This window comes from Mus musculus, chromosome 19, assembly GCF_000001635.26.
Source record: "Mus musculus strain C57BL/6J chromosome 19, GRCm38.p6 C57BL/6J".
NCBI classification, from domain to species: domain Eukaryota; kingdom Metazoa; phylum Chordata; class Mammalia; order Rodentia; family Muridae; genus Mus; species Mus musculus.
Window position 1 is genome coordinate 5,547,912 of NC_000085.6, and position 24,513 is coordinate 5,572,424.

Below are 24,513 nucleotides of genomic sequence, written 5' to 3' on the forward strand. Positions count from 1 at the left end.
CCTTGACAGCTGTGGCAGTGACCCTTCCCCATCCTGTTTTGTTTGCTGGTTTGCTTTCTGAGAGCCAGGAAGAGCCTTCCAACTGGTCCATACCCTGCAGTCTTCTCTTTGCGTTCTCTGTTCAGCAGCATCTCCATCCAACTCTGTCTTAGGCCTGGAAGCACTGACCCCCTTTCCTATCAAGGGACTTGAATTTCAGACCCTGCTCTCTCCCACTAATCCTGCTATCCAGGCTGGCCTCCAATTCTGAATCCTCCTGCCTCAGCCTCCAAGTGTTGGGATTATGGGTGTGTGCCACTATGTCCAGCTGAGACCACACTTTGAAAACTGCATTGACGTTTTTAGTGGGGAGCCCACATCGCCTCACTAACTTTGCCTGAAGTGTGCCGTGTATAGTTCTCTGCTGGCAGTATGCAGGGGCTTCTGGGTACAAACAAGGTCGAGCTAGATGATGCTAATCTGACTCTACTCCTAGTTGTGAGACTTCCCTTCTCTTTACTGGGCTTGGGGACAATGACAGACTCTACCTGAGGTTGGCTGGAGAATCAGGGGTGGAAAGTCATCTGTGGAAAGTGTGTCCACTGTGCCAGGGATCAACAAGTACTGTTGTGTGGTCACCCCTAGGATCTGACTGGCCCCGTCTCTGGGTGTAGTTTCTTTCCCTCTGACTCAACCCTGGCAAGGTTCTGGAAAGAGGATAAGTGCCCAAGTGTTTACCAAGGGCTAAAGGCCTTAAGCCCACAGAGGCCCTCAGTAGGATGCACAAGCATCAAGCAGAAGAAGGTATCCCAGGAAAGGCCCCTCCTCCCACCCTCTGCAGCAGAGCGGGTGCACTGGCCAGCAGCAGACACTGGCCACCTGAGGTCTAGCTGCTCTCTCCCTCTAGTTGGGGAAAGCGCTTTTTTGTTGTTGTTCTTTTGAGCCTGGATCGCACATCACCGTACAACTTTGAGTAGACAAGTCTGACCTTCAGCTTCTCATCCACTTGTTTAAGGAACTATGGGATGTTTTACAATTCCCAGCTCAGGACAGGGCAAGGCAGGGTGTGTGTACCCCTGGATGGCCTAGAACTCACTCTGTAGACCAAGCTAGCCTCAAACTCAGAGATCTATCTGCCTCTCTGTCTCCTGGGTGCAGGGATTAAAGGTGTTTGTCTCCATACCCTGGTTTAGGTCAGAGTCTTGCCTTGACATAAACCCAGGCAACTGAGAAGGGGAAAGGTTTGGCAAGAAGCAGCAATTGTTTTAATGTTTTCTCTGCGTGAAGGAAAAAAAGGCCCAAGAGGAAAACACCAACAACAAAACCCCAGAAATACAGAAAGTATTAGTTCTCTCACTTTACTAGTTGGACGGGTGCTTACAAAACAAGACAGACAACATAAAGCTTATGATGGCCCCAGATTGGCAACGAGCTTACAGACACAAAGATGCCAACACAGTGCTTCTGGACAAGGTGAGTTCTTACATTCAGAGTGCAGCAGCCCAGACACGATAAGGAAAAGTGAAGCAAGCCTTCAGATCAGCCATGCTTAGTTCAGAGATAGTCTAGAAGATTTCTTTCTCTCGAGTGAGCCCATGGCTGGGGTCAGATCCTGCACCTGTGTGCTTATGACATCAGTAACGTGGGGGAGGTGGGACTGTTTGGCATTCAGGGGCTTCCCAGCCTGCATGTCTTAGGGCTCAGTCTTTCACTCTCTTCAGGTTGGCTATAACTCCTCGGATGCACGAGACATACACCCTTTTGACCCACAGCCCTTTTTGGTCTCAGCAGGATACCCAGACACACCAGTGGACAAAGACTCCCTCCCTCAGAGGAGCTACTCGGTTCAAAGGCATTTGGAAAACAGAAGTAAGACAACAGAGAAGTTTTATTAGCCTCTCAAAGTTTCTGGTATGTGGATTATTATTCTGCCTCAAATTTTGCGGACTTAGCGAAGAAAAACACCTAGACTCCCAGCCTGTTCTTGCCCTTGCCTTAGTACTTCAGATGTGGACTTAGACTTGGTGTCGAATCGCCATCGCCATCCCATTTGCTTGAGGAGCATCAGTAGGACCCACCGTCAGCCTCCGGCCACACCCGAGCAGTCAGGTGTCATCAGGTTTAGCAGGAAAACTGGGGCCCTGAGAAGGGTGTGGAGCCAGGGAGGGAAGAAAGAGGAGAGGCACTGTCCCGGGAAGGACAGGAGGAATAGTCCATCTCTGGGCAAAGCAGGAGGAAGGTCTTTAATGAAACATCTCAGAGAACAGGGTGGGTCTGCAAAACCACCCCAGGACCAAGGCACAGAGGAGGTTTGAAATGTCCAGGATAAATAGAACCAGTGGGGGTGGAGAAAAGCCAGCTCCCCCCCTGAGTCTTACTGTGGGCACCAAAAATATATTAACATCTGTACATTAACATCTGTACTAACATCTGTACATTTGTCATCTTTAAAAAAAAAAGGAATAAAACCTCCTTGGCACCTTATGGTTGGTTTCTTACGAACGAGGCAATAAGTGGAAAGACCAAGAGCGCACATGCACACGTGAAGAAATCACACACAGAGCAGTGTGACATACACGCGGCTGTTCACATGTGGGTCTCTGATGAAAGGGCAGAGAGCCCTTGGAACCCTGAGAGTTAGCCCTGCATGCACGAGGGCCGCTGCCAGCACCACTGCGGTTGTTTGCCGGGATGCTCTTTGCTGGTGTCTCCATCCTGCTCTCCAGGGGAATCCATTGCCCATCTTGTACTCAGGACCCCCTCTTAGCACATCTGCAAAGTTTTGCTGCAAGGAAACAGGGCCTGTCTCTGTAAGTGGTTCTTCTTGCTCACTTGTCCTCACTCCTGCTGGGACACAAACACCTATGGTCCCAAGCTCAGGGTGTGCTCTGCCTGTAAGACAGACTCCCCAAACAGAGCAGAAGTCAGTGCCCAATTGTGCAAGTGTGCCTGGAGTGAGGTGTTAGAGCGCTGGTCCCAGTCACTGGTGTTCTAGCAAGAGGTTGCAGGAAGGTGAATGGCTGGGCAGCAGGGAAGTGAACCTGGTCCTTCCCAGGGCCTGTGCTGCTCAGAGATGGGGGCTGCCCTGCAGCAGGGACGTGACAGTGTTCTGCAGAGCCACAGCCACTTTCTTGGAGGTCTTGCGCAGCAGTGGGCTGTCGGGGTGGCGTTCCTTGAGGTGCAGGACATGACCCTCTTGACTCTCGGATGTGCAACCGCACTCCTCACACACGTAGAGCTTGGCCCGGCGCTCCTTGTATGCATACTTCTGCTGCACTCCGTGGATCTTCTTGAGGTGGGACTCCAGAGAGCAGCGCTGAGTGAAGGCCTTATCACACAGACTGCACTTGTAGGGCCGCACACCTATGGACAACAGGGGTCAGCATCAGGACCTGACAGAAACTATGGAGCCTATCTGAAGCATCCACACAGAATGGTCAGGACACGATACTGGCAGTGACCAAGGCTAAACCCGCTAATTTCCTGAGTGCCTCTGGAATCAAAAGAGTCTGTGTATGAGTTCAGGGCTCTTCCCTCAGATCCAGGGTGTGCCTTCAGGTTCCAGTTGGGTCGGGGGCATCCCTCTTTACTTACCAGTGTGGGTTCGGACATGTCTCTTGAGGTCAAAGGTGTCATTGAAGCCCTTCCCACAGTAAGTGCAGAGGTGCCTCTTGACGTCGTTGTGACACTTCATGTGTCGATTCAGCATGCGCTGGTGGGTGAAGGACTTCTGGCAGATGTGGCAGGTAAAAAGGTCTCCATTTGGACTGTCCCCCAAGGTCACCTGTGAATGAAGACATTATTTGTGGCATATATTTAGAAAGCTGAATTAAAGCCTGGCATGTCGCTCCTTGCACCCCACAATACCCTAAAGAAAAGCAGGCCCCACGATCGTGGCCTGTGACATCTGCCAAGAAAAGCTGCAAAGAACCTTGGGTTATTGGTCCAACTTCCTATTGGGTTCCTGAGACGCCCTTTTGAAGTTGTCATCCTAAACTTTTGGTCCTCCTGCCTTTACCTCCCAAGTGCTGGGGTAACAGGAGCTGCCACCATGCCTGGTCTATGTGGGGCTGAGAGTTGAACTCAGGGCTTTGTGTATGCAAAGCCATTAAGCTACATTGCCAGCCTTAGAGGTATTCTTCTTTCTTTTTGTAAAAAAAAAAATCATACATACATATATGTTTATTTTGCCTGCATGTATCTGTCTGTGCAGCACATGCTTGCCCAGAGCCCATGGAAGCCAGAAGAGGTGTGTCTTTTCCCCTGGAACTGGAGTTACAGACAGTTGAGATGGGCTATGTGTATGCTGGGAATTGAACCTGGGTCCCCTGGAAGAGAACTGGGAAACTGTTGAGCCATCTCTCCAGCTCCATCATTTTTTTCTTTTTGTTTGTTTTTTTTTTTTTCAAGACAGGGTTTCTCTGTGTAGCCCTGGCTGTCCTGGAACTCACTCTGTAGACCAGGCTGGCCTGGAACTCAGAAATCTGCCCACCTCTCTCTCCCAAGTGCTGGGATTAAAGGCGTGCGCCTCCACTGCCCGGCTCAGTTTTTTTTTTTTTTAATGGAAACTTTCAAGTTCATGCAGTGGTGGGAGGCTAACGTCACGGCCGTGCCCGCTGCAGGGCTTGCTCCAGATCTACTGCCCTCCTGCTCCTTGTCTGGGTCAAGCGAGGCAATCGCTGGTGACACAATTGATCCAGGGCTGCTCTGAGTAGCTGCTGCAGCATCCTAGGTGTGACCTCAAAGCTGTGGCCAAGTGGCCAGACCTTCTCCTTAACTCTGTTCACATCCAGTGATTGCCTGGGCCCTGTCAGGGGCCTGCCACAAGCCTGGGATCCTGGGCACCTGTCACACCACACGTCCTTCTAGCCTGCTTCTGGCACGCGAGGGAATCCCTGTCTCTTGCCAGTTAAGGTCAGGATCTAGTCTATCTCTGCTGTCCGGGCCTGTGCTCTGCTTTCCACAGCTGTAGAGGTCTGAGGGGCGCAGGGAGGGTGGGAAGGGAGGATGAGTGTAGCTTGGAAGGCCAGGAGAGCCCTATTGGCAACGACCAATCACAGCCTCCTGTGGTTATCTAAGTCTGTTCCTCCCTCCATACCCCCATTATTCGCCCCTGTTCTTTGTGTGTATGAAGGGAAGGGACATCACCCTCCTTCTAGCTACATCTAGTCTTTTGTCATGAGGGATGGCCCTAAAGGAACACCCTTCCACTACATCTCTGCTGGCAGGTGCTCTCAGGCCCTGGGGCTTATGGGAGTGTTGACCCAGCCAGGTCGGTCAGCTGACTGCTTCCTCTCCTCCACAACAGGCCATCTGAACTGCCTCATGTGGTGCTGCTGAGCATGGCTGAGGGTGGGGTAGGGGTTGCTCCTGCCCTGGTCACTTCCATATGCTTTAAGGAATGCTAATTACCCCACTGAGTCAGACCTCTTGCTCCATACAGCCCATATAGGAAGCTGCAAGCCGGCCAGAAAATGAGACTGATCCAGACCCTAAAGGCTAAACACTGTCACTTCATGTCTTTCTTCCATGCGCTCTGGCTAAACGAGTCTGCGAAAGTCAAAATCTAGGACTCAGCTCCGTCCCTCCTGTGTCGTCGCTGTGGGTTAGACACGGCTCTCTACCCGTGCCCCGAGACCTCAAGACAGAAGGAAAGTTATTACCTTCATCTTGGTTCGTAGAAAGCCCTGGTCTCTGCTCTGGGGATCTGTCAGATGGCTCACATCTTCAGAGGGTAGCTGGGCCACCACGCAGGGCCCTGGAGCCACGCTATAGCTGGAGTCTCGAAGGCTCATGTCCAAAGCCAGGGGGCAGGAAGGAGGCTCGGCCACCGATGCCTCTGGTTCCCGGTAGGGCTGTGGTGGGCAGAAGCCGAGGCTGACTGGAGGGAGAAGAACAGCTAGATGAGGGTGGGTGCAGAAAAGATCTATCAGGGTTCCAGGAAGATTCCCAAGCCAGGAAAACCTGGTATCTGCCGCCTCCCTGCCTCCAGCTGCAGGCATGTGGCAGAGCAGGGCGGGCCCCTAGGCCATCAGATGTTGCGCCTCCCTCCTGTCCCATTAAGGTAATTACAGGTGACGCCAGCCAAGAGCCACTGCCCCCTGAGTAACTCGTCTTAGCGGAACTGGGAGGACTGAGCTGCCCTGCCAATTGTTGTGCTGCTAAGTGTCCACCTGCCCCACCTGGGCCAGTCGTTCTGGATTCCAGCATGTCCATACTCTAGGGACAAAGGGCACCACTGGAGGCCCTGGCCAGGGAACGCTCCTTGAGACTCATTCTAGTCCTTGAAGGGTCCCTTGGCAGTCTGGACCCTGGTGGGCCTCTTCGATAGGCAGAGATGGGTTGGGTGGTCCCAGCCTTTCCTTCTCTGACCTAGCCAATCACGCTACTGTACTGTATAGCCCTTCAGGACTCAGGCTGGGACTCTGTCAGCAAACAGGCCAGGTGGGTGGGGAGGGAGGAGGTCAGAGAGCAGCAGGTGGATGCTCGTAACAGTCTCCAGGCGGGCGCCCTGCCCAGCACTTACACAACCCTCCCCCACTGCGGGACCGCTCACCAAGGCAGGCAGGCTGGGCGCCCTCCGGCAGTGCCGTGGCATCACCGATACCTGGCAGCCCTGTGACAAGGCCGCTCCCCTCAACAAACACCTTGAACTAAACTAAACTAAACGGGCCAGGGCTGCAAGGCTGGGCTGGGACCCTGAGCTCCGGTCCTCATTGGACGAAGAAACATAGGCCCTAAGTCTCAAGGCCAGCAGAACTGGGACAAGTATAATGTCCCAAGTAGTCCCACCTAAGCTCTGCACTTAAAAACACAAATTAGGAAGTTTCCTAGTTTCAGAAGTAAAAATCAAGAGGGGGTCCAGTCCAGAAAGGATGGATGAATCCCATCAGCTGGATAGACTGGGATTTTAGAGCCTCAAGCTAGGCCCTCTGAATACTCTACCAAACCAGAGACGGCAGCGGAGGTGGGGGAGGACCCAGGCCCAGGCTATATTGCCCTCACCTTTTCTGGGGGACCGCCAGGGCTGTGGGGGAAGATAAATATAAAAGTACTTGAGTTTCGGGAGAGGCCCAGTTCTCGCCCCCTCAAAACACAACAAAGGTCTGACAGAAGAAGAATGCACCCGCCTGCCGCCCAGAACCCGTTCTTCTAGCGCTGGCGTCCGTCTGTCCGGGGGGTGGGGGGACCTTAATGAGACACCTCATCCTCGGAGCTGATTCACCAGCTCCTGGCCCTGGCCTGTCACTGGAGCTGACATCCCACCTCTCTCTGAGCCGCACTGACTGGTGCTTGGCTCAAGCTTTGAGTCCAGCTTTCAGGGAAGGGTCTGTCTATCCTGGGACCTGTGTGGCACCCAGTACTGGGACCAGTGGAGTGGGGTCAGAGTAGTGGTGGCTCTCGTACCCACTCACCAGACAGACCTGGATGAAAGTCTAAGGCTAGATAACAATCTCCATTTTTCTTTTCTTTTTTTCCTTTGTGGGTTTTGTTTGGTTGGTTGATTTTTGAGACAGGGTTTCTCTGTGTAATAACCCTGGGTATCCTGGACTTGCACTTGCTTTGTAGACCAGGCTAGCCTCAAACTCTGAGATCTGCCTACTTTTGCCTCCCAAGAGCTGGGATTAAAGGCGTGCATCACCACGCCTAGCTGACAGTTTCCACTTTTCAACCCAAGTAGAGAAAATGGACCTCTCTTCCACCTTCAGTCTGTCAGTTTGAGTTGGTATGGGTGAGACTTCTGAAGCCAGCCACATGATGTGGGATCAGCAGAGGGCGGCATGGCAGCCTGTGAGGCGACTATCACACTTGGCTCCTTGGCTCCATGAAGGGAAGCTGAGTTAGGAGTCTGAGGGATCCACTGTAGATAAGTGGCCCTTGCCCATTTTTGTTCTTCCACACCAACCTGGAAAGGCTGTTGAGGACTGCAGACAGGACAGAGCTGGCTGGCTGGCTGGCTGGGCACTCCATGCTGTGTCTACCTGGAGCAAAGGGCTGGTAAGTCTGCCAGGGTGGGAATGTTTGCCTCAACTTACCCACCTCACCAAACCTGTCTCCCTGCCACCTCCACAAGCGCCTCCACCAGGGCCGCATGCACAGGGAGTATCCACTCGTGTGCCATCCGCCTATCCCGAGTATCACTGAATGGCAGGAGGTAAAACTGGTTGGGTGTTGCCAGCGCTCCTGTCTCCTAATTAGATGTTTCCGGCAAGGCAGTGACCACTGTGGCTACTACTCATTGCCTCCGCCCACAGCCGCCAAGTGTGGCAAGGATAACCCAGCTAGCCCTCGCCCTCCTCCCTCAGGGGCTGGTAAATTCTCTCCTGTTGCCTTTACCCAGGAGATATCACAGAGCGGGCCAGGAACAGCAGACCAGATTTGAAAAGGCAGCCTGTCCAATGGCCATCTCCTACCTTATCCTCCACAGGGCTTCCCTTCAGCCACTGGCCCAAATATCAGGCAGTGGCAAGTCTTAGCCTACAAAAGGCCTCAAGACAGAGATAGCCACGAGGTCTGAACCCCCAGCTTTCTGGGGAGAACAAGTTAAGTTCATGTGCGGATGCATGAACGTTTGGGTCCCCAGCTGATCATGCAGGTACTGGGGCGTGCATGTAGACCAACTGTTGTGTTCTAAATGTATGTCCGCTGTAGGATGCCTTGTACAATGGTGTGGAGGGGCTGGGTCCCCTGTGTTCAGCTCCCTCAGACCTGCAGGGCAGCTAGCAATTACCTGCAGCCAACTGCAGATGCTACAGGGCTGGGACAGGCCTGTCCCTCAGCCTCATGTGGCCCTTCTATTTAACGCCAGCTTTCTCCAGGCAGGATTTGCTCCCTGTCCCCACCGCCTTCATTTTATTCAGTGTCTGTGCTGAAGGGACTGAACTCTTGGTTCTTAGAGGATGAGGGGCCCGTCTGTCCCTGATGGGATGAGAGCTGTACTTCCTGTGGCGTCCATCACTTCACTCTCTCAGCCAGCACGGGCCGGCCAGGCTCCACCTGTCTATCTTATGTTGCCTGTCGAATGAACAATGATACAAACACAGGCGGTGGCTAAGCGGTGCTCCCTCTTCTCCACAAGCCTAGAATGCTGTCCTCACCGTCTTTTCTGGGACAGTTTGACAGCTTTTGCCTTACTGCAGCCACGGTTGGGCAACTAGAACCTAGCTGACCCCTTCACTGCCCAGTACCCTCAGCAGCTGTTGAAAGCAGCTCGGCTTCCCACAATGCTACATGAAGCAGCGGCCCACAGCTGACTTTTCAGCCTGACTACTCAACCTGGCAAGAGCAGTCAGAGGCAGTCAGGTCTCTGAGTTCAAGGACACCCTAGTCTACAAAATAGTACCAGGACATCTAGGACTACGCAGGGAAAACCTGTCTTGAAGGGTAGATCTTTGAGTTCCAGGGCCTCCTGGTCTACAGAGTGAGTTCCAGGACTACACAGTAAGACTCTGTCTGTCTCAAACAATGAAAGGAGTGGTCAAGTTCCTACACTATCTAGCAGCAGTGGCAAGCTGGGCCACGTTATCTGGAGGAACCCTGGCTCCTGCACTGCAGCCTGGCTAGCCTGGGTTTTAGCCTGTAGGGTTGTTTGTTTGTTTTGGGTTTTTTGTTTTTTGTTTTTTTGTTTTTTTTTTTGAGATAGGGTCTCGGATAGCCAGGACTGGCCTCAGGGCTGTTCTGTAGCAGAGGCTGTCTGAATTCCAGATCCTCCCGCTTCCACCTTCCAAGTATGGGGATTACAGATGTGCACACCCTACCTAGCTTCCGAGCTTTGGGCATGTGTTGTGCTCCCAGAACAGGTCAGCGAGCCAGATTATTAGCCAGGGGGAGGCTTGGAAGGAGGGGGACCTGGAGCTTAGAAGAGGCACCTGGAATTCTCCTGGAGTTCCAGCTTTCAGGCTCAGTCTGTCCCTAGGTCCCTTCCTTTTCTGTGACTTCACTCATCAAGGACAAGCCTTAGAGGAATGGCTCCAAGGCAAGTCCTTGAACCTCCCATAGAGCAGGAATGGTATTCGACCCCCAGCTACAAGGGCCTGTTTCATTCTAAAAATAATAATAACCCACCATCCTTCCTGTCACCAGAGTAAACAACCAAGTAGAGAGTCCAGTACCAGAAGAGGTGGTGGGTGGTGGGGAGGAGCCAAGTGAGTCCCCGAACTGCGCTGGTGGAGAACGGAGTCATTGCCTTCCTTGCCTGCCTTCTGGTGCGGGCTACCAGCTCTCCCCAGAGCTGAAGGAATGGCCATGACTGTCCTGGGAGATGACTCTGGAAGCTTGTGGGAAGGATCGTGAAGGGATGGTGAGGGGTATCTCCCAGGTCAGGCCCAGCAGCCCAGCATCCTCAGTATGTAGTAAACTCTGGAGGGGAGGTCAGAACTCACAGACTCCCATACTCCCAGCCCTCCCACTGGGAACGGGGTCATTGCTTAGCTGGTCAAAGCATGCTGTGTGAGGTAGGGTAAACGTGCCCAGCCAGCTCCTGGGACCATGGTTGGCTGCTGGTGGAATGGCTCAGCCGGGAGACAGAACACACCCCCTGCACTCCGGCCGTCTGAGGCATCCAAGCATAGAACAGCTCCATTCCCCTTTTTATTTCCAAAACTGTGGGGAAAACTGTAGCTCCTGGGACCACCTGACACAGGAAGGAAAATTAAGCCCTGCCGCTCCTACCCACAAGTCTCTTTCAACTCAGCGATGAGGGGGTTCTTACAAGAGCTTATTTTCCGCCCTGGGCAGTCCTGAGAGAGGGAAGCACCTCCTTAGGACAGCAGTCGTAGGTGGCACTGACTATCCACCTAATGGGACAGGCCATGGGACCAGGTCTCTGGTCTTCATGTCCCTCGGATCTGTTCAGGGGGGCAGGGGGAATTTCTAGAACCCAAGGAAGTCTTAATAATTTGAACTAGCTGAAAGTCAGTGGACGGTCTGTTACTGACTGGGATGGGAAGTAAAACTAAAAACAACAGCACTCTGAGCCTGGCTTAACACAAGCTCACCTTTAGCACAGTCCAAGTTCAGGTTATCAGATCCCAAGGAGCACCTAAGCAGCACGCCAAACACGGGATGGGGAGGAGGCCGGAGCGAGGAACCAACGGGCTGTGTCCCTCAGCAGCCCTTCTGGAGGTGGCGCACCGGCCAGAACATACAGCCAGGCAGAAATCACAAAATCCCAAGCCCACACCTCAGGGCTTTTACCTCCTGCTCCTCCACATTGGAGATTCTAGGGCCTTCTGGCCCATTCCCTCCTTTAAGCAGCCTTCAGAGTAGCCATACAGCTCCTTAGTAAGGTTCACTTATAAAACATCCTACCAGCCATCGGATCCTGGACGGTCTGACACAAAACACCATTACGCCCAAGACAGCTTTCCAAGAGGGAAATTGAGGCAAGAACCCGCACAGGGCCCCTCACTCACCACCCTCATTTCCCCTGCTTTCTTAAAAGCCTGGGTGGAGCCAGGGAACCTGCAGATCAAGGGTCAAAGTCGGTTGGTTAATTACCGCCTCCCCCTCCCCCCTTGGAGGCGCAGGGCAGTAGGCTCCTGCCCCACCCCCCAAGATAGGGGAGGGGAGTTTTGTATTGGGAGAGAGGGGGCAGAAGTTTTCTAGGGTCTCAGAGGAAGATGCAGCTGGAAGAAGAGACAATTCTAGCAACTCAATTCTAAGTTGACGTGCAGGCTGTCAAGGCGTCCTCCCTAAATAAACTAGGTACACTGGCTTCCTGGAGTACCTTACGGCTCTAAGAACCATCTTTTGCTTAGTGTCCTCCACGAGCTGAACCGAGGTGGGACTGTCTCAAAGGCAAGCAAGGTACATTGGGTTTATTTCCCAGCAGCTCCTGGACCGTCAGGCAGGAGTCCAGGGAAATTCGGTGGTCCTGAATCTGGACCCTCATTTCAATACCACCAAAGTTATGGGGCCAAGTTTTCTCTTACAATGTAGCCCAAGTTTCAGCGGAAACTCCAGCTCTGCTCCTTTCCATTCCCTGGCCCTCCCCTCCAAAGTGGCATCGCTCCAGTGCTCCTCTCCTGCCTCATGAAAGCCCGGGTTTTCTGGATTTACGACACGAGAGCCGGAGGTCGCCTGAGCGGTGACACACCCCACTGCGTCCCCTGTAGCGCGGCGCGGGCAGGAGATCCCGGGCCTGAGAGCGGCAAAGCCTCGGTTTGGAGTCCCCTTCCCCCACCCACGCTCCTTCAGCGCCGGGGGTCGAATCGCGACGAGAATCTGCGTCCCCACGCTCGACTGACCGGCGCCGACCGCTGGTCCGTGCGCCCCGCCCTCCCGGCGCCGGGAGCCCGAGGCGCCTCACCTGGCACGTAGATCTCGCCGCGCTCTTCGTCCGGGAGCTCGCTCCAGTTCCTCTTGCACGTGGAGACGCATGGCTTCTTCACCAGGAACGCGCGAGGCATCTTCAGTTCCTCCTGGCCCGGCGCGGTTCGCTCTGGTAAGTCGAGTTCGTGTGGTCGTCCCACCTTTTCTTCCACCGGATCGGGGTTGAGGCGCGGGAATAGGGACAGTTCAAGGAAAGAGTCGCCGAGGCGTGTCCACGTTCTTAGGACAGAGTGTACCAGGGACCACGCGTGGCGTTTCCAACTACGCCGAAGGTCGCCGGTGTCCACAGAGAGGGTGCAGCCAGGTGCACCGGGATCGCAGAAGCGCTAAGCCAGCGTCCTTTAGCTCGACTGGCGTCCCCGCGGCTGCTCGCGAAGTCTTCAAGTGCGAGCTGGACGGACGGGTTCACGCTTTATTGGCTCGCGGCGGTGTGTGTTGGTGGCTCGGGCGGGGGTGGGGTAGGGGTGTTGATCTGATCTAATTAGCTTGGAGTGGCCGAGAGAGCGATGGCGCATGCGTTGGGAAATAACGGTGACAACCCACCTATTTGTTACCTGTCGAACCGGTTTCCATTCCGCTGCGGGTGAGGTGGCCTCGCGGCCCGGGCGGGGTGGCACGACGGGGGCAGGGTTAGGGGGCGTGCTCCGGTCCCCACACCCAGAAGCACCCGGCCCGCCCCGGACCTCCCCTGCCCAGCGTGCTCACGTTTGCAAACTAGAGTTTCGGAGGGAGCGGGCACGGAAAGGGAGGGGAGGGCAACGTTATTTGCACCGGCGCTCGCACGCTCTGTGGGCGATGACATAAAACTGGCCCAACAGGTCCGGGCCCAGCCTGGCGCGCCCGGGGCGCCGGGAGAGGCACAAAGCCGCGGAGCGGGAACCGGCGGTCCGGGCCCGAACCCAGCGGCCAGGGATCCCCAAGGCCAGGGTGAGCAATTCTTGGTTCAGCGGAGAGGTATTTGCTGGGCACCGGGTTCCTGCGGAAAGGCACGCGAGACGAGAGGTGCGCGTGGACCGGGAGGCTCGGATGCGCCTGTGAATCCAAAGCTGGAGCCTGCCTTCTGGTTTCGAGGGCGATTAAACTGCCCTGAGTCCAACCTAACCCAGGCCAGCACCTTGGCATATGGGCGGGTGTATTCGCCCAAACTCTCCTGGTCATAAACAGCCGGATTTCAGATTCTGAAAACCTGGAAGAGGCTCTGGGATAATGACTCCAGCTGAGTGAGATCTGACACAGTCCTCTTGCCTGTTGCAACCAGTGTCCTCCCTGGGTGGGAGATCAGCAAGCAGCTCCCCCTCCACCCTGCTGTACTCTTCAGCAGGCCTAGTTGGAGCTATGCCCCACCCCCATTGAACTGAGAGTGTTCCGTGGCCTTCGTGTGAGCCACACTATGACACTTTGGCCGTGCTGGGTTGCTTTTACTGGCTGACCTATTAAAGGCAGGGATGGAACCTGCAGTTAAAGGCTGCTAACATTTTTAGACTCCAGACTTCAGTACACCTGTCTCACATAGTGTTAAATGTTTGCCGGAACAGACTGTGAGGAAATTAGTCTGATAAATTAATTCACACAGTTCAAAAGTCAGGAGTCACAGGTGGATACGGTTCATGCTTGTGATCCCAGCTTGTGGGAAGCTGAGGTAGGGAAACTGAGTTAGAAACCAATCTATGTTTCATAGTGAAATCCTGTCTCAAGCAAAACAAAAGAACTAAAAGAAAGGCTGTCCATGTGAGTCACAAGGTACTTGCCAGTAAGTGGGGAGACCTGTGTCCAGCTCCCAGGACCCACAGAGTGGAGGGAGAAAGCTGATCCCTCAGGTGCTCTCTGACCCATGGCACAGTATGGAACTGGTGCGTGCTGGCACACACACACACACACACACACACACGCACAGTAGTTGAGAGGGAAGTCCTTAATATGGTCTCTGAGGCAGTCACTTGCAGAGGACATTTCAAACGTGGGAGGACTTGTAGAGACCCCATATATTTCCCCATATTTTTGTGAACTCCCTGGGGTGGATGAGGAGAAAGTACAGCTTGGGGCAGCCCTGCAGAGACACTAGCCCCCTCCTCACTGAGCAGGAAGTAGACTGAGTTTGATCAAGGGCCTTAAGTCTGTTCCTGGAGGATCCTATCACCCCCCCACCCACCTCCCGGGTTTCCTGGGAAGGTGACAGGACTCTTCTGAGCCATTAAGATTTGCCACTTCCCCTTGCTGTCCCCAGAGAGCCGTCTGTCATAGCCCACACTTCTGTACCCCCTTTCACTCTGATTTGGACCTTGCTCGGTAACTAACATTAGTTGAGCACCTACTGTATGCTTATCTTTAGCAATAAATCCGGGGACATCAGCACTGATTGGGACGCAGCTGAACTTGGCTTTTTTTTTTTTTTTTTTTTTTTAGACAGGCTTTCCTCTGAGTAGCCCTGGCTGCCCTGAAATTAGCTCTGTAGACCAGGCTGGCCTTGAACTCACAGAGATCTACCTGCCTCAGCCTCCCAAGTGCAGAGATTAAAGGCAGCCTGGTGGGTTTACATAGTACTTCTTGAGCTTCTTCATGTGCCGCCTCATGGCAGGAGAGTGCCCAGAGTCTACTGTGAAGCCTTCACCGGCATCCGTGAACACAAAGCCAGCCTTTTTTTTTTTTTTTTTTTTAATCAGAGAGCAAGTTGAATGTCCAGAAAGTCAGGTGGGAACTGAAATGGGCGACGCCAGCCCAGTCAGTCCAGTGACTCTACAGGTCCAGAGAGTCATAGTGAGCTGAGCAAGGTCCAGGAGCGAGGGCGCTCGGCCTGGGCTGGCTGGCTGGCTGTTGCTGCGGCTCCAGTGAGATCCATGTTCATGGGATGAATCGTCATTACATTGTTATTTATTTTGTATGTGTGAGCATTTTGCCTGCATACATGTCTGTGTATCACATGTGTTCCTGGTCCTTGAGGAGACCAGAAGTGGACATCAAATCCAGTGGCATTGGAGTCATAGATGGGGTGAGCAGCCATGTGAGCGCTGGGAATTAACCTCAGGTCCTCCTGACGTGCTAGCAGCAAGAGCTCTGACTGGTGAGGCAATTCTACAGCTATTACACCTAAGGTTTTTTAAGACAGTGTTGCTCTGTCAGGGGTCGGGATGGGAGTGGCTCACGCCTTTAATCCCAGCACTTGGGAGGCAGAGGCAGGTGTAGCTCTGTGAGTTCAAGGCCAGCCTGGTCTATATATAGTGAGACCCTGTCTCAAAAAAGAAAAGAAAGGAAAAAAAAAGCAAGAAAAGAAAAAGATAGGGTCTCACTAGGCCTAGAACTCACAGTTTTAGCTACACTGGCTGAGCAATGATCGCCAGAGATAGAGCTCTCCCTGTCTCCATCCTGTGGCACAGGGTTATGGGTGCACATGGGTGCCAGGATCTGAACTCAGGTCCCCATGCTTGCTCAGCAAACAATTTCCCATTGAGCCGTATGCTAGCAACACACTCCTACGTGTGTGCGTGTGCACATTTGTGTATATGTGTGTGTGTGTGTGTGTGTGAGAGAGAGAGAGAGAGAGAGAGAGAGAGAGAGAGAGAGACATCGCGCTCTAGATCATTGGCACCCTGGAGATAGACAAGGTGTGAGCATTGAGACACTCCTGCTGTGTCTCCATTTGCTAAACACCACTCACTCCTCTCTTAGCTCATCTCCCAGGTATTTCTTGAGTGTCTACTACGCTCTAGTTCTGGGGATTTTACTGCTCTAAAGATGGATTAACTAGGGTGACGGATGGCAGGTGGGCTTGCTGAAGTCTGGATGGGAGGTGGAGGCAGCTGGACAAAGAGCATAAGTGGAAGGAAAAGCTGGGGCCAAGGCTCATGATAGAGAACCAATCTAGAGTGCGCCCAAAGCTCCCAGCAGCCATGGTGGCTGGATGCTGAGAGGGAGGGAAGCTGAAGGCTGGGGGCCATGTTGTGACCTGTGATGTGCAGACTGGAGCAGGGGCAGGGAAGTGGCCGTAAAGAGACCAAGGTTGTGTTGGAGCTACTTTGATGGTCCATGTAAGAGATGGCGGGTTGAGTCACAGAGAAAACCAAGCTATGAGTCTTGTGTCTCGATTGACATCACCTGCTGGTGTGGAAGACAGGAGGCTGAAGGGAAGAGGAGCCACAGCAGGCAAGGACCAGTGTGCCCCCTGCATGCTTTCCAAACTGGTGCTCAGTTCTCATCCCAAGGAGCCCGGGGAGTTAGGACAGGCACTGGAAAGTGTTTAGAGTTAGACTTCCTGTTCTCACGGAAGTCCTTAGGAGAAGCCAGGATAGGATGGCAACAGGGAAGGGGTTGTGAACCTGGAGTTTTAAAGCACAAGGGATCATGGGAGGAACATGCTAAGAAGACACAGAAAAGAGTTTGTGCCTGTGGATCTTGGCCAAGTCACCTACCCTCTTGGGGCCTCAGTTTCCCCAGTGGTAACACTGGGTTCCTAGCTCTAGCTCTGCCTTTGAGAGTCAGGAGATTCTGACTTTTGCCTGGAGCACAGCAGCCCTACAGTAGAAGCTGCCCCTCAGAACAGGCTGATGGGCTCCTTTGCCAGCCACTTGAGCAATCCCCCTGCACTCCCTCAGTTGAGACAGGCATCATATAGTCCAGGTTAGCCTCTTAACTCCTTATGTGGCTGAAGATGTTGGACTTTGGTTTCAGTAATGTATAGCTAAGCTGATCAAGTTGACCTTGGTCTCTGTAGACAGATCATGAAGTTTCTGCCCCAGTTTCTTGAGTACCTGGGATAACAGGCTAAAAATAACACCTTTTTGTTTCTTTTGTTGTTTTGCTGCCCCACTATGTAGTTCTGGCCTGCCCAGAACTCATTATACAGACCAGGCTAGCCCAAAACTCAGTGATCCACCTCAGCATCCTGAGTGCTGCAATTAAAGGTGTGTGCCACCATGGCTGGCCCAACCAATACCATTTTTTTTCTTTGAGACAGGGTTTCTCTGTGTAGCCCTGGCTGTCCTGGTACTCACTTTGTAGACCAGGCTGGCCTTGAACTCAGAAATCCGCCTGCCTCTGCCTCCCAAGTGCTGGGATTAAAGGCATGTACCTCCACTGGCCCGCAATACCATTTTTAATAGTACTGCAACATACATCCTCACAAAATGTATAGTTCAGGGGGTTTTAGTCTTCAGGGTATTATACAACCATCACCCCTAAGTCCAGAATATTTTTGTCTTACTATTGCTAGGGTGGAACACCACGACGGAAAATGAAGTTGAGGATTTATTTGGTCTACACTTCCACATCACTGAAAGAAGTCAGAGCAGGAACCTGGAGGCAGGAGCTGATGCAGAGGTGATGGAGTGGTGCTGCTTACTGGCTTGCTCCTAATGGCTTGCTCTGCCTGCTTTCTTCTAGAGCCCAGGAGTGGTACCACCCACAGTGGGCTCGCCCCTCCACCATCAGCTATTAATTAAGAAAATGACTTATAGCCAGACCTTATGGGGGCATTTTCTCACCTGAGGCTCCTAACTCAAGCTCATGTCAAGTTGACATAAAACTAGCCAGCACAGTTTTCATCACTGCAAAGGAAAACTGTACACGGGCAGCAGCCTTCCACTCCCCAACCTTTGCCCTGGTACCGTGGACTCCATTTACGAAGCATCCCTGTATCCATAGGATCCAGTGCCATGGGGTTGGATGGGGTTGTTGTGGCCCCATTTCACAGATAAGAAAGTCAAGGCCTGGGGATTAACTTTTCCTCTTTTCAGCCTAATGTCTAGGGTTTCCCAAGAATTGAGCTGCATGGAGAGGAGTGGAAATGCAGAAGAGGAGGAACTAGGTGAGGGCAAACAGGTCACTCTCTCAAGAGGGCCTCATGAGGAGCTGAAGGCACCTCTTGTCTGCCCCGTCTGTTGCCAGGACAAAGCAAACATTGCCTCTCCTAAGAGGATACTTGGGCAGGCAGATGAGAACAGGGCCCATTCATGAACTTGGACATCAGGAGCGCGAGGGCAGCAGACGGAGCATGTAGCAGAAGCCCAGTCCTCCTTACAGAGGCCCTGGAGTTTTGTACAAGTGACTCTACCTTCTCTGGGCTCCTGAAAGCCCATGGGAGACAGATACCCACCCTTAGCACCCAGGGTTGGCTACGAGCCCTAGTGAGTTCAGGAAGACACATCCATCTATCACACACAGTTCTGGAAACCACACATGCCACCTCAAAGAACCAAAGCCCAGGGAGGCTGGAGGCTGGCAGAGGCTACAGCATCAGAAGCTTGGGACACAGCCAGAGTTGGACTCCCTGACCCCTGGAAGCCCCTCCCCTCAACTGTAACAGGGTTTAATAATCCTTTCTGGCTACCGAGAGCTGGGACACCAGACCTGCAGTTATCAGCGCCCTCTGGGCCTCAGACAGGGCAACCAGACAGGCTCCTACTCCAACCTGCCTTCCCAGCCCAGGGCTGCTCTCACCCTGGCCTCTTTCATCTTGGGCCTAATTAGCCGGGCGCCCCACCCCAAAGCTTCTTAAACAGGAGTCATCACTCCCAATTTATAGATGGGGAAACTGAGGCACCTAGAGGGAAGTGGTTTAGAGCTGTCGCCTGTGAGTCAGCTGTGGAGCCAGAGCCCAGAAGAGCAGAGACCAGGTCTTCTAGCTCCCCGTGCCTCCCCCAACGCCCCCATGTCTCCATTCTCTCTTCTTCTACCCTTGTTCTGGGGGCCCAGGCAGTCTTCTTTTTAGGACCCTACCTCACCACTCTCATCTGCAGCCAGGTCAGGATAAGGGGCTAGGAAGGAACTTGGGCCACCCAAAGGGACAAAGACAAAGAAATAGCCAGAGGCTAGCAATGGGGGCTCAGGTGTTTCATCTTCAAAGTGGCTAGCAGGAGGCTTTATAGGACGGTGAGTATGAGATTTGGACGACAGAAGGTCTGAGCCCCTGAAACTAGCGGGCCAGTGAGCACCCACAGCCTGGGACTCGCCAACAAGCCCAGATACAGTCCTCTGGACTCTAGTAGGTAGCGTGTGTACTACTTGGCCAGAAGTCTGGCAGCCCGGCCGTTGTCTTCTCAAGCCTTGGTTTCTCGGTTCATATTAGGTGTGTTACGAGCTGAGTGACCCTCCAGGCCCCGCCAACACGCACACCTAGAGTCAGGATCCCGTTGTGTTTCGGCTTCGCTGCGTCTTAAGGTCCCGCCCTGCTCGCTCTACTCTAGCGCGCCCGACCCCTGTAGGCAATCCGTGCGACTTCGGGCAAAGGTCAGCAGCTACCATCCGGCTGCGACCCTGGCCCCGGGTCCTCGCCTCCAAGCAGAGCGAGGTGGTCCCCCCCAGCACCCCCGACGCCAGGTCAGCGTTGAGGACGCCAAGCCAAGCCCTGCGGCGCCGGTTCGACCGGTCCCGCAGTGACCCACGCCTTGCTCTTCCTGCTCTGCCCTGGGACTGCGCCTCGCGCGCCACCCAGCGGCCGCCCGAAGACCCGCATTCAAGCAGCCGGGCCAAGCGCGCAGTCACCGGGCCCGGGCGGGAGGACTGGGGGACGCGCTGGCCGCCTTCCCGATCTGCCCAAGCCGCTGTTCTGCTCCAGGGCCTGGGAACGCAGTTCCATCGGGGAGCGGACCGGGAGCCCGGCCCACCAAACCCCGCCCCTGCCCGTGCCTGCGGCAGTTTCGGGGCAGGGGGCCTGCACGGCGAGACAGTTACTCAGACCTGGCGAAACCGGCGAGTCGGCACCTGCCGGCCTGGCGGGCGTGGCAGGCGGAGGCTCCGTTACGCCCCGCCCCCGGGCTCGCCCCGTCCCGGCCGCCCACGCGCCGAGCGCCGCGCCCCGCCCCGGCCCGCGCCGCCAGCCTGCCAGCCCGGAAGGAGCCGACCGAGCGCCCGCGGCAGCTGACTCAAGCGGTGAGAGAGGCCGACCCGTTACCACGGGCGCCAGGGGCGCGAGCGACGCTGTGGTTTCGATGCCCTTCGTAGGCGGGAGGCTTAATGAGCTCTCCGCACGCACCTTCTGGGCACCCCCACCCCGATCCTGCGGGTCCTATCCTGCAGGGGCCCGGGCTGTTGCTTCCGGCATTATCTCCGAAGCCTCCAGAGTTCATCTCGGGACCTAGGCATTGGGGGGCGGGGAGGGGTCTGCAAGACGGCCCTAGGGTAACAGCAGCCCCTCGGGAAGGTGGAGGACCTGGGCGCCCTCTAGTGGCCGTAAAGGCCTGCGCGTCGTCCTCGCCTCGGTGTCTGATGCTCTCTTCCCTTTACAGAGAAGTGGATGACTGACCATGGGGCCCCTAGGTCGAGAAGCCTGGGCCCAGCGCCTGGGGGCCTTCCGAGCCAGCCCATCCGCCTTTCTGGCAGGTGCCGAAGGTGAGGATTTGGGTCGCGACCTGTTGAGTGACCTAAGGAGTGAAAAGCTAAGCGAGCAGACCAAGGTAGGTCCTGCCCGTGTGCCCTGCCGTGGTCCATATGGTTGCTTCATACTACCGCATGCTGAACTCAACGAGTTCCTCTTAAATCCCCCATCTCAGGTTTCCTTACTGACACTGAGCTTGGAGTACTCTGATAAACTTTGGCCTGATGCACCTGCCGCGGAGGCTGCTGCCACTTCCCTGTTGGACACGCTTGTCCTCCTGCCCACAAGACCTTCAGCTCTCCGGAGGCTCCTGTTGTTGGCAGCCACTACAGCCCTGGTGTCAGGAGATGCTCTCGGACCCACTTCGGGAGCTTCCTGCCGGCTTCTGCCCTTACTTCTTGGCTTAGCTTCAGGCCGAGACTTGGGACGAAGCTTTGGAACCCCTTCAGAACAGCGCCATCTACAGGCCACAGCCTGTGAATGCCTTGGAGAACTTGAGCGCTGTAAGCCTGGGCTGCTGGCCGGCGCCCTGGGGATGCTGCGGAGCCTCCCAGGGCAAACAGGTCCCATCCAGCCTGTCAGCCTGCTTCTGGCCCTTGTTCTACACGACACCTTGGTGGTACAGTCCAGGTCTGGGGCTGGCCTGCAAGGCCTGCTGGTGGCTGAGGACTTCTCCACTGGGAGTTGTCCCTGGGACTGGACCCTGGCTGAGGAATGGGATGCCCATCTTAAGCCCCAGGGGCCCAGCTGGCCCACAGCTGGGGAGGAGGAGCGTGGCTTTCCGGTTCTAGAGCCCAGCCCCGAGGACGCCCGAGAGCTGAAGGCTGCCGTGGCCCAGCTTCTGGACACTTCCTATCTGCTCACTCCTGTGGCTCAGGCTCAACTTCTGTGGCTGTTGGGCTGGGCCCTCCGGGGTCTTCGGGGACAGCCACCAGTGCTTTTCAAGCCACAGCTGGTTCGGCTGCTGGGCACGGCACAGCTGACACTGTTACACTCAGTTCTGTCTCTGAAGGCGGCCTTTGGCGAGGCCCTGTTCACTGCACAGGATGAAGCTCTGCTCCTCCGCAGGCTCACCTTGGGAGCCCAGCACCCAGCTTTACCCTCGCCCACACACCTCTTTTACCTGCATTGCATCCTGAGCTTCCCCGAGAATTGCCCACTAGGTCCAGAGGGGGAAGAGGCTGCCCCGCTGCTGTTGGGGCCCCAGCTGTGCCGGGGCCTCATGCCCAGTCTCCTTCATGACCCAACGGTTCTCCTGGCCCGCCTGCATTTGCTGTGTCTGCTCTGTGCTGACGATGAGGAAGAGGAGAAAGACCAGACTCAGGGCCCACAGTGGTTCCTACAGGAGGTGCTGGCTGGGCTACAGCAAAGGGCAGCCCTGGATGGTGGTCCCCGGGCCTTGGCCACTCTCTGTTTCCAAGCCTCATACCTTGTTACTAACTGCCTGACTAGACACTCCACAGTACAGACATTTTTGATCCGCGGACTGGCCCAACTGTACCGAGCTCGGCCTTCCCTGGCACCCCACTTTGTGGACCTCTTAGATCAGGTAAGCCCTGAGCTGAGAGAGCCCCTCAGGGAGGTGCTGCTCCAAGAGGCGGTGGCCAGGCCAGGCGAGAGCGAAGCCCTTTGCTGGCACCTGCAGATGCTGGCAAAGGTGGCAGAGGGGGCCACTCAGAGTACCACACTCAGCTTTCTACAGGCTGCAGCTGTGCACTGCACCGACTGGGGCCTCCACCAGGCCCTACTGCGGGTGTGCCGTGCTCTGCTGCGGACAGGCGGGGGAGATGGTCTGGCCAACTTGCTGCAGGAACTGGCCAGACAGCTAGAGAATGCTGACGGACGGGACCATGCCCGACTATACTATGTCCTCTTGTCCCATCTGTCAAGTTCCAAGTTGGGGATGGCGCTGGGCCCCTCACTGGCTGCACCTGCACTGGCCTCGTCACTAATGGCGGAGAACCAGGGCTTCTCATCAGCACTGATGGTGCAGGAGACCTCAGCCCCAATTCAGTTGAGTGTGGGGCCTCAGCAGGCCAAAGGCCCGCTCCCGGTGCTGTGTCTGCAGGTGCAGGCACTGGATGCTCCCGTCTACTCGCTGGAGCTGCGCTTCCGTGTGGAAGGACAGCTCTATGAGCCGTTGGAGGCTGTCCACATACCCTGCTTGCGTCCGGGACAACCTGCGCATCCTCTGTACCTGCTTCTGCAGCCCCGATGCCCAGCCCCTGCCCGCCTACACGTCCGGGCCCTTTACAGCACATCCGCTGGCCTCACGTGCCATGCCCGCCTGCCACCCCTGTCTGTGAACTTTGCTGACCTCTTCCTGCCTTTCCCCCGGCTCCCTAAGGGCTCTGAGTTGCGTTTCTTCGATGAGCTCTGGAACTCCTGCCTACCAAAGGGCGTAGAGAGCCGTGTGTGGTGTCCACTTGGGCAGCAGGGCCTGGAGGCCTTGGTGTCCCAGTACCTAGAGCCCTTTGTAGTGCTGGCTCAGCCCCCTACCACCTACCTCATAGCCATCCGCCTGCCTCCTGCCTCCATGCTGCTGCTGCGCCTGGAGAAAGCTCAGGTGGATGGTGTGCCTGTAGCCCTAAGGACTGATGACTGGGCTGTGCTGCCCCTGGTAGGGGACTACCTCCGCGGGCTTGCAGCCCACTGAGTAATGCCAGGTGGGACTGCACTGTGGCTGTGCCTGCTTCTTGTAGCTCCTGCCCCATAAGATCCCATTCACAGACTACTCCTCCTGGCCTGTTTTCTTTTGGAGCAGACTTACTGGGATTGGGTCATAAGCCCCCAGCAAGATCCAGACTAGTCCCAGTACTGCAGCCTTCCATAATTCCTGCTCAGATAGTCTGAAAAATATGTTTCTCATAGGATCTGACCTGGCCCAAGATCACTGCAACTTCTCATGAAGGCTGGAGCTTGAGGTTGGGCCTCAGCTGAACTCAGATCATAAGGTAGCAGCCTGGATAGGGTGACTAGAGAGCCTTTTCTTGGGTAGAGCTGGTTGCACCTAACTGTACAGGGTGTGCCAGTAAGGTTTGGCTCTGAGCAGATGGTGGGCCTGCATGATCTGGTTCAAAACAAACAACAACCCCCAAACTTAGCTTTTAATAGCAGCCCTTAGGAAACCCAATCTATAGCCAGGTGTGGTGGCACACGCCTTTAATCCCAGCACTTGGGAGGCAGAGGCAGGTGGATTTCTGAGTTTGAGGCCAGCCTGGTCTATAAAGTGAGTTCCAGGACAGCCGGGGCTACACAGAGAAACCCTGTCTCAAAAACAAAAACAAAAGAAGAACTTAAGAACTTCTTCAGCTCCTTTCTCTAAATGTGCAGGACACCAAGGATGCAGGTTCATGGAGGCCATCACTGCTGCCAGGCACCAGGCTGGTATTTTCCACACACATTACCTCCTGTCGTCTTTGAAACATTTCTGCAGGGCTCACACAGCTGAGGAAGTCAGCCAGCGGAAGTGGCTTCCTGGGGTCAGGCTGGGAGGGAGTAGGGTTTTGTCACCCATGGCCACATGTCACCATTACCACATTCAACAGAGCTCTGCAGTAGCCGCAAGTCCCCAGCCTTCACCCTGAGAAGACCCTAGTAGGACAGGACGTGCTGACACAGCTCTTGCTGGTGCTGAGGGAGAGAATAACTGTGGGCTGCAGTCGTTCTGAGGAAAGGACATTTTTGGGGGAAAGGGACACCCCTGCTCTTTTTTGTTGTTTGTTTTGTTTTTCAAGACAGGGTTTCTCTGTGTAGCCCTGGCTGTCCTGGAACTCACTCTGTAGACCAGGCTGGCCTTGAACTCAGAGATCGGCCTGCCTCTGCCTCCCTAGTGCTGGGATTAAAGGCGAGCGCCACCACACCCAGCAGCCCTGCTCTTACAAGTTTCTTACAAG

The 24,513-nt window shown here is 54.9% G+C and overlaps 2 protein-coding genes and 1 pseudogene across 8 annotated transcripts; 2 read left to right on the forward strand and 1 right to left on the reverse strand.

The window, feature by feature from the left end:
• Positions 1-2,463, forward strand: part of Gm31166 — a 39,593-nt pseudogene extending 37,130 nt beyond the window's left edge.
• On the reverse strand, positions 1,226-12,664 carry Ovol1 (ovo like zinc finger 1). Of its 5 annotated transcripts, none has more exons than NM_019935.3 (4): positions 12,290-12,664; positions 5,643-5,860; positions 3,574-3,763; positions 1,226-3,342 (listed from the first exon to the last, which is right to left on the reverse strand). In NM_019935.3, the coding sequence occupies exons 1-4, from the start codon at positions 12,387-12,389 to the stop codon at positions 3,047-3,049; spliced, it is 804 nt and encodes a 267-aa protein (NP_064319.1). In that variant the 5' UTR covers positions 12,390-12,664; the 3' UTR covers positions 1,226-3,046. The 5 variants fall into 5 exon arrangements, with proteins under 5 accessions (NP_064319.1, XP_006531739.1, XP_011246907.1 ...); XM_006531676.4 differs by lacking the exon at positions 12,290-12,664 and adding an exon at positions 11,394-11,417 and having other exon boundaries at positions 1,850-3,342; XM_011248605.3 differs by lacking the exon at positions 12,290-12,664 and adding an exon at positions 11,290-11,385 and having other exon boundaries at positions 1,850-3,342.
• Ap5b1 (adaptor-related protein complex 5, beta 1 subunit) lies at positions 12,339-23,351 on the forward strand. Of its 3 annotated transcripts, none has more exons than XM_006531784.2 (3): positions 12,339-12,424; positions 20,529-20,696; positions 20,793-23,351. In XM_006531784.2, the coding sequence occupies exons 2-3, from the start codon at positions 20,547-20,549 to the stop codon at positions 23,271-23,273; spliced, it is 2,631 nt and encodes an 876-aa protein (XP_006531847.1). In that variant the 5' UTR covers positions 12,339-12,424; positions 20,529-20,546; the 3' UTR covers positions 23,274-23,351. The 3 variants fall into 3 exon arrangements, with proteins under 3 accessions (XP_006531847.1, NP_001348975.1, NP_001028620.1); NM_001362046.1 differs by lacking the exon at positions 12,339-12,424 and adding an exon at positions 20,113-20,172 and having other exon boundaries at positions 20,793-23,350; NM_001033448.3 differs by lacking the exon at positions 12,339-12,424 and having other exon boundaries at positions 20,113-20,696; positions 20,793-23,350.
• The last annotated feature ends 1,162 nt before the right edge of the window (positions 23,352-24,513 follow it).

Excerpts from the sequence above, each read along its gene's own strand:
- Ap5b1 (XM_006531784.2), top strand. The coding sequence starts at position 20,547 with ATGGGGCCCCTAGGTCGAGAAGCCTGGGCCCAGCGCCTGGGGGCCTTC. Across the intron at positions 20,697-20,792 it reads AGCTAAGCGAGCAGACCAAG|GTTTCCTTACTGACACTGAG; the intron begins GTAGGTCCTGCC and ends CCCCCATCTCAG.
- Ovol1 (NM_019935.3), bottom strand. The coding sequence starts at position 12,389 with ATGCCTCGCGCGTTCCTGGTGAAGAAGCCATGCGTCTCCACGTGCAAG. Across the intron at positions 5,861-12,289 it reads CGGCGAGATCTACGTGCCAG|TCAGCCTCGGCTTCTGCCCA; the intron begins GTGAGGCGCCTC and ends TTCTCCCTCCAG. Across the intron at positions 3,764-5,642 it reads TTCTACGAACCAAGATGAAG|GTGACCTTGGGGGACAGTCC; the intron begins GTAATAACTTTC and ends CTTCATTCACAG.